The 8874-nt window shown below is 39.7% G+C and overlaps 1 protein-coding gene across 1 annotated transcript; it reads right to left on the reverse strand.

Moving 5' to 3' along the window:
• Window positions 1-778: 778 nt before the first annotated feature.
• On the reverse strand, window positions 779-6618 carry sbk3 (SH3 domain binding kinase family, member 3). Its single transcript, XM_032555742.1, has 4 exons — window positions 6244-6618; window positions 3862-4009; window positions 3332-3534; window positions 779-1817 (listed from the first exon to the last, which is right to left on the reverse strand). Exons 1-4 carry the CDS (start codon window positions 6247-6249, stop codon window positions 1029-1031), a joined length of 1146 nt encoding a protein of 381 aa, XP_032411633.1. The 5' UTR covers window positions 6250-6618; the 3' UTR covers window positions 779-1028.
• Window positions 6619-8874: the final 2256 nt, after the last annotated feature.

Below are 8874 nucleotides of genomic sequence, written 5' to 3' on the forward strand. Positions count from 1 at the left end.
TAGATCAAGGTTTTTTATTGGGAAATGAACCAACAGACCAACAAACAGTAGTGCACATTCTGGAAATGGAGTCAGTTGTTTGTAAAAACACCTTTTTATTGTATTTAGTCTTTTAGGCACCAGGTTTGTGTATCTATAGATTGAAATTGTTGTTTTTTGCAAAAGGGCTCAAATTGAGTCATATTGGATGGAAATCATCTGTGAACATCAATTTAAAGTCTTCTCATATATTTTTATATCTTAACTTTGACTAGGCCATTCTAACAAATCAATATGCTTTGATCTACTCTGTCCCACTGCAACTCTCTATTCCCAAAATGTGCTTGGACTCAATGCGTCAGCTCATCAACTCCGGCCAGCTTCCCTGAAGAGAATTGTTTCCACAGCATGATGCAGCCACCGTCATGAGTTATAGTGAAACAGTTTGTTGCGTTGGGCAACATGAGGTCTAATCTGTGAAAAAACAAAATGTTTTGCATATTGAGATAAAAATGCAATATTCTGATCTCCTCTAACCAGAAGAGCTGGCGTGTTCACTGCATGTTTGTGTGAAGTATTAAGAGGATTTCTTGTAGGTTTTTTTTAATCAGTTAAAAGATCAGTGGAGTGCTCTACAAATACTTTTTTTATTGACAGACTCCCCTACCTGAGCGGTGGATCTCTGCATCTCCTCAAGACCTACTCTGTGCCTCTTGGCTGCTTCTTTGAATAACCCCACTGTGCAAAGTTTAGCTGAGTATGTAAAATGTGGTGGCTTATGATGACTGTTGAGACCATGAAAGGTTAAAGAGATTCTTGAAGAATTATTTTATTAAAACACTTTCACCAGAACTGTTTGTATGCAACACAAAAGAGATGATCATCTGGCCAAATTCGAATCCTTCCTATGCAATTCATTCATAAGAACACACACAAAACAAACCAACAATATATATAGCAGTGAAAGTGAAACCTGGATGAAGGATATTTACAGACATATGTAAAAAGCAGCACCTTATACATATGAATTGCAGCATTATCTACAAAACTCATCTCTCTCCTCTACCTTCTCTGAGGAGCTCTTCCTCCACACCTCCTTTTTCTCTTATACTCCTGGCCTCCTTCTCAGCCTCCTCCTTCCTCCTCTGCTCCTCTCTCGCAGTCTCCATGAGCCACGGCCCACCCAAGTAGCTGAGGATCTCCTCCGGGCTCCCTCTCTGTTTGGGGTCGGGATGAAGAAGCTCCTTTAAAAGAGTCATCACTAGAGGGCTGAGGCCCTCAAACTGCGAGGGAGGAGGGTTGCTTTTCTGCTTCTGTTCCATGATTTGGTAACTGTCGGCCTCCTGAATACACCCTGTTTTGTCCTCGGTTTTTTCAGCCTCACGGTCAAACCACGCCTTGTATTTACGGTAGCCAGGGTCGTCGTGCGTGCTCTCCTCCCAGGGGAAGCAGCCGGTCAGCAGGCAGTAGACGAGCACGCCGAGGGCCCAGCTGTCAATGGAGGGCTGCACTGTTATCCAGATGTCCTCCAGCTCCAGCTCCACCTCTTCCATCTCCATCCCCTCCCCAAGCCTCCTCTCCATCTCTTTCTCAAGCGCCTTTTCCGGTTCGACCTCAGGGGTGCAGAACGGAGACTCGTACCAAACGGCTTTGACCTTGGTGCCGACAGCTCGGGTCAGGCCAAAGTCACCCAGTTTGACCCAGCGACAGGATCTGTCACACAGGAAGATGTTCTCTGGTTTGATGTCGCGGTGAACGAACCCCAGGGAGTGAAGATATGTGACAGCGCCGCTCAGCTGGGACATCACCCTCTGGACGCAGTCCTCGTCCACCCCGACCTAAAGCACACAGAACGTCCTGATCATCCACTCTGTAAAATCTAATTAGTTCACCTTACTTGAAAAAATTATGCAAACTCATTGCCTTACAAAACAATAAGCATAAGATTAATGAGTAAGAAAATCTAATTTATTTTAAGTAAGCAGTACTAAATCAAGTAATTCAACTGATGGGGGGGAAAAACTTCTTGTTAATCAAAATTACGGTGTTATTGGCTCTCGTGACCTTCATTTGAAAGAGGTCAGATAGGAAAGTGTGTAATGAGAGAGAGGGAAGCCATGAGCCAAGGGTCATCAGGCCGGGAATCGAACCTGTGACGGCCATGTCAAGGACTAAGGCCTCCTTATGTGGGTTGTGCTTTACCCCTGCACCACCACAACACTCTGTCCCACTTCACAGAATTGCTAATTACATCAAATATTTGAAATACACAATAAATACAAAAGATACATAATTCTGGCTCCAGAAAAGAAAAGAAAACCTCAATAAAGCATTTGCACTGGTCTTGGATACATGTACTATTGAGTCTGAGTACTTTCCAATAATGAAAAAAAAATCCACAATTATCAAAAACTTACTTTTACTAAATGAATCCAGCTCAAGTAGAGTGAGTTAGAAAAACCACAAATTCCAAGTAACTTACTAATAGTGAGTGTTAATAGAAATTTGATAACAACTGATTTGAGTCAACTTACTATTTTCAAATAAATAAAATTTTGCATTTACAGTGTACACTGTAAAACATTTGAAGGTGGTTTAACTTGAAACTGACATTAAATCTCAGTTAAATGATTGTATTTCCACTATGTTATTTTGGGATCTGATGATTACTCTAACAGATTTTACACATTATACTTTTTCCAGCTCTGTCATTGGCAACTGAGTAACAAAATCTACACCGCCCAGATCGAAGGGGACAGATAGCTGTCCAGTGCAAATAAGACAGGGTTAAAAGATTTCAGCTGCATGAGACTAGAGCCATAAAATGACCAAAAAAAGTAACCTTGAAAGCCTCTCTGATTAGTTTTAGTTTGATTCTCACTATTCTTCCAAATGAGAACCATACCGTTCCACTCATATGGGGTTTTTCTTCTTAGTATTTTGGCAAAACATGGACCTTTCTCCTCATGGGTGAACGATAGTGATCTGACAAGTCTTGGAGCTCCTCAGCAGCGCCTTACTGAGAATCAGATCTACGTCACTACAACAGCCGGTGATGCTCTTGGAAATCCCTGCTCACGTAAAGCAAGCTGTCCTTTGTCTTATCTGCTCTCTGCTGTGTTACTGGCAGAGGCACAAACACAGAAATAGGTGTACTGGGGGTATCTTATCAGGCCTGTCTCAAGTTTTTACTGGCATAATAAAGAGCTCAGAGCGAGTGGATCAGCAGAGAAACAGCTGATGTGCGTCGTAACCATCACAGCTCCTGTATATCTGCCTTGCAGATTTTTTGAAAATATGGATTTTTATGATGTGCTTTTGCATGTCTATATTTTCTGGGCTTCAAACTGACCTCTGACACAACAACGCTGTAGAGATCCCCATACAGACAGGCTTGCTGGGCAAAAACATAGTAGGACGGCGTGGAGAAGAAGATGCCGAGGGCCCTGGTCAGAGAGGGATGGGTGCAGTAAGCGAGGGAGAGGTTGTATTCCCGCAGGAAAGAGGTGAGTGAGGTGGACTTCCGCGGGAAGAACTTCAGAGCCATCGGAGTTCCTAGTGGGAATTAAAGCAATGTTGAAGATTTTTAATTGAAGTGGACTATTTAAAACCTGTCATCATTTATGCAGCGCAAGTGCTGCCCATCGCTGACACTGTTAACAAATATAATCCCCCCCCCCGAGCAACTTTGCTTCACGGCTTTGCTCCAGCTGCTGCAACTCTATCCGGAGGAATGCTTCAGAGCCATTCATTACAGTTACAGAAGCACTAAAGATTAAATGAACTCCAGCAAAGGCTGACCAAACACACATACTGTCTTAATTAGAGAGAAAACAACCCCCCTGCATACTGTACTTCACACTCTTACAGTCATTCACTGACCTCTCTTCCTGTGCAATGCTAGCATGACCTTTCCATACGATCCCTCTCCCAGGAGCTTCAGCACCTGAAAGTGCTTCAACACCTTCAGACTGGGCAGGGACTGTGCTGACAGGAAACATAGCTCGTCGAGTTCCTTGGCTGCCTCGGCCTGGAAGGTTGCATGCAAGCAGACACACAAATCCAGATTCTGTGACAGAGCTGTGAGAGGGTGAGGATTTGATTCTGTAGCATCCAGAGAAATTAGATCTACAGTTCGATCAGCATTTGATGATAGACAACGTAAGAAAAATGAAGTGCGACTCCACGGCTGTACATTCTGGAGCACGGCATGAATCTGCAACACGACAAGACCTGGAAAACATAAGTCTCATGTGTCTTATTGATTGCAAAATGAAATTCTTTTTCATTTCTCTGGTTGCAGGATAGAAAATCCATGACTAGCACCTGGCAGAAAGATTAATGGAACATATTGTGCTATTTTACTTTCTGCTAATCTAGTTTGATCTTCCCTGATGTTTACAATAGGTAAGACTAATTCCTGTCATGTCTCTTTGGGACAATCAGACCATTTGGCTCTGTCATTCAGCCGCTATGTCCATCATCAGTCTTTGTCTCATCCCCAGTGATTTCCTTTGAAGTAGAGCCTCTACACAACATAAACCGGGTGTCAACGGCTTAGAAATCCAGCTTAACACAAAATATGAGGTGATCAAAGGTGGCTGGCATGTTTTTACTTCTGACCTTTCACATGTTGTGTAACCAAGCGACGGATCTCAAATACACCGTTGCCTATATACTGTAGCTGTGGAAATAATTATCGCCCAGGTTTCAATCAGTAAGTCCTGCTTTAGCTCAATCAGAGCAATGAAAGTGGCTGCATCAGAAGGCCAGCTGATGCAAAATGACACTGAAGGTTTGCTTTGTAATTTCTGAGGAACCGTTCAAAATAAGTTGCTGTGCACAGCAAAAGTATTGATTATTGAAGTTTTTCAACATTAGAACCACAGACTTTTCTGTATCTTAAAATTGGGATTTTACACAAACGAATATTAGTATGAATTAGCAGGAAACGAGCACATGGTTTTCAATTTCTCCTTTTTTATTCAAGTAGAAATGTCCCTATTTACTCTGATGCTTCTAGATAACCTTAAATAAACTTTCAGAAGTCACTTGGATAGTAAATAAGGTCCACCTGTGTGTCGAGGTTATGGGGAATGACTGTGAATTTTTTTTTCAAGTCGTTCTCTGGATTCTCAATTGGATTTAGGTCTGAACTTGGAGTCACTCTAACACATAAATCAGCTTCAATTGTAGCTCTAGTTGTATGTTCAGGGTTATTGTCCTTCTTAAAGGGGAACATAAGTCATTTTCCTTATTGTAAGGAGCCTCATCTATCTTTCCGTCAACTTTAACCAGCTGCCATGCTCCCACCATCATGCTCAATCACTTCAAATATCCATTAAAATACACAGAGGTTTGAGGTTGTAATGTGTCGAAATATAGAAAAGTTCAAGTAAAACCTTTACACGTAACTGTATATCAGCTTTTTGTTGCTTCAGAAACAAATGAATAGATCAGATGTAAAGCTTCAACCAGTTTGAGAGACTAATATTGCCTTGATGTGATCAATTGTGTCAAGAGTTATGCATCTCCTGAATGTTTTTCAGACCTTCAAGATGTTATAAAAACAATACTTTTACAACTTACTAATGGTTAGAAAGGAAAATATAAAACAGATACAAGCATCTTAACTTTAAACAAAAATTTCAGATTGCGTTCATATATTAATTATTAATTCATATATTTAAACGGGTTTAGGATTAAACTGTTCTTGAATACGTATCAATTTTAGATCATTTTCATACTATAAATATGGGTTGCAGCTGTCTGCTTATTACATTAATCATTTGCTCTTTATTTCTCTTATAGCAATAAAACAGAGTTGGTCTGTAACTTTTTGGTTAATTTAAAATAGATCAAACTTTAGTTTGCAGATAATTTTGCTTTTTTATCTCAGCTGGTGCAGAATCAGTATAGAGTTTTATCAAGAGCACTTCATTAATTATTAAATGTTTCGTATTTGTCACCAATTAACAAGTGCTAAAGGATTTTAATACCATTCGTGACAGAGCTAATTCTTTTAACGCTATTGAAGGAGGCATTAAAGATCTAAAGCCTCTAGCTGGAACATTAAAATACTTTTTGCAATAACTAGCAATCAGAGCAACGCCTGCATGCTGTCTTAGTGTACAGCTGCAAAATCACTCTGCACAATGAACATGCATAGCAAAACACACATATATGCAAAATGTCTAATCTTTTATTAGCATTAGTGCTCACACAGTTTGACACAAACAGACAAGAACAATATTTAATACTTACTGTCATTTCTGGTTCTCTGTTCAGGTTCTCTGTTCAGTTTGTCTCGACTATTTTCATCATCAAAACGAGACTTTTCTAACCTCTGTGTTCAATGCTGGAAATATGTAGTACATCTGCTGCTAAACTGATATATAAACTGGAATTAAAGCTTGTATTTTAGGCTTAGCTCTGTTGATCCACGCAGCTGCCTTGCAGATACGCTCTTAGATGTTTATGGAAACCCAGATATTGGCCGTGTGCATCTCCCCTGGGGATATACACACTCCTCTCTCTCTTTTCCCACTCCTGTGTCAAGACTCCCCCCCTACACACTTTCTCTCTTGTGTTGTTCTGGCAAACATGCGACAACCAGCTACAAAGTATTTCAAACGTTTCCTTCACAGTCCCTACCAGCCCCCTCTTCCCCCCCACTCACTGTGTTGCACTGATTTTACTGGATCCAACATCTTGAAGACTGTCTCCCATTTTCCTTCATTCCAGCTGTCACTCACGTTGTGACCTTCTGCACCCTGCCCCTCCTCCTTTATTTCCACGTCTCTTTACAACCTTGTCAGTAACTGTGTGTCAGTGAAATTCCCCATGCTGTCTAGGATTCCTGTTATAAGCAGTGGGTATGCTGGAATGGCTGGAAGAGGCCATCAAGCTAGTTCTCGGATTCCTGAATAATTACTGGGATTATTTTACAATATGTAAACCTCTTTATTGCCTATTAGAGTAATCACTATTGATCATTTTCTTGCTTTCATTTATTAAATACTAATTTTATTAATATCACAAGTATCTATTTATGTTTTTCTTTAGTATTATAATAATAGTTTAACTTTTTTATGTGTGATTAAAATGTAAATAAACTGTATGGGTCATGTGTATTTGTCATAATGGCTAAGATCATTTACTGTTACATAAACAGTAAATGAAATCAACATAAATCAATTTACAACCAGCACTGAATAAAAACAGTTTAAAATCAGAAACTAAATAGTCTTTCAAATGTGTTTCGTATTATTAAATAGATAAATATTTTGTAGCCATGTGTAAAAGTATCCTGTGTAAAAGTATCTTATTTCTGCATTCATGTCATGATGTTGTATCTTTTTCAAGTCATCTTGAAACGAAACGTTTTATGCATTTGACACTTTGTTTTCTTTGCAGCATATCAGTTCAGGGTGGTTTCACATGATACATTTGGTGTCAATTTTTATCTCTTTCTCTGTTTCCTCCTTTGGTATTTACATTTTTTTTTTGCATAAATCTTGCCTGTCTTTATTGCATTTTGTTTGCATTTTATTGCCTGTCAGCTAAAACTGACATGGCTAACACCTGACATAAAAACCAGCTTCGTCAAACTCAACTTCATACTTTCCTTGTTAGTACCAGCTGCAGGTCAGGCCTCTCCTGCAGCTCCCATGGCTTTAACACCCTCTTCTTCTTTCCGTCCACCCCAGTAAAGTTCACTCATAAGTACAGCTACAGTACTATTATTGCCACCAGCCTGACGGCTGCGCATTATGTAACCCAAACACAAGCTGCTATCACAAGAGCCTGTCTCTGCTCGGGTTTCTAGCAGCACGTCTGTGTGTGTTCATGTTCATGCTTGCACTACAGAGTCATTTGGCCCCTGTTGTGACAACCAGTCTTTACTGCTCCAAAACTAAACCCCACCTTTCCCCATTAATACAAGTTGAGCCGAACACAGTTGCTTTCATTCATGAAATCTGACATTTGTACGGATTATAAAAATATACACACTGCACACAGATGGGTAATGAGGCACAGAGGGATTTCCACTTTTATGCCACAAGGATAGTCTTTGTTGTCAGTCATAGAAGGTTCACTTTCGTAACCAAAGTGTGGCAAAGTGTTACAAAATGCAAAATGTGTAACACTTGGGATAGTTTTTCATAATACAAATCAGTTCAAACAAGATGTGGTGTCCCATTTTTTCTTTTGCATTTGAAAAACATGCATACATGTGCAAAACGTCCGGTCAACCTTATTTCTTCATTTAACTCTAATCTATGAATTAAACATAAAAAGTTCCTAGACTCAGCAGAGAAATTATTTTTAATTAGCACTTTGAATATTTGTTTGCAAGATGACTGTCAAAATGTCACATTTTGTCCCAATTTCCTTTGTAATACTAATGAAAAATCTTAAAAACAACACATTACAACTGAGATAAAGTATTTTAGCCCAATCAAGGTAATTATCAAACAGCAATCTGGCACTCTCTGTGACAAAGCTGAAGAGAATCTCTCAAAATGCTCCCTCTATTCTAAGTCTCCTCGACTGGTTGGCACTCAGTTTTCCTGCATTTAATGATAGGATGACCGAAGTGACGCTTATTAATCCTGGTGGTCCCAGTTTTGCTCCCTGGTGATGCTCTCCTTCAGCATCACCAGTTAATGCAATCATCAAATCCTGATTTTTCATGTCATGCTGCTGACTAAAATTAAGTCTGTCTTTACAGAGAGACAGTAAATAAATACTTATATAACACCCTGTTGTAATTCTCTCTTAGTTGGCATCAGCCGTTCTAGCTAGAACAAAATACTGCTGAAACATTTTTAAATGACACAAGTAAATGAGAACACGTGACTCCGTTTTTAGCTTTTTTTTGATTGGCACCCT

Source organism: Xiphophorus hellerii, chromosome 3 (genome assembly GCF_003331165.1).
Source record: "Xiphophorus hellerii strain 12219 chromosome 3, Xiphophorus_hellerii-4.1, whole genome shotgun sequence".
Taxonomy (NCBI): domain Eukaryota; kingdom Metazoa; phylum Chordata; class Actinopteri; order Cyprinodontiformes; family Poeciliidae; genus Xiphophorus; species Xiphophorus hellerii.

Coding starts and splice junctions, on each gene's coding strand:
- sbk3 (XM_032555742.1), bottom strand. Junction 3,535..3,861: donor AGCATTGCACAGGAAGAGAG/GTCAGTGAATGA, acceptor AATTCCCACTAG/GAACTCCGATGGCTCTGAAG. Junction 1,818..3,331: donor ACAGCGTTGTTGTGTCAGAG/GTCAGTTTGAAG, acceptor TGTGTGCTTTAG/GTCGGGGTGGACGAGGACTG.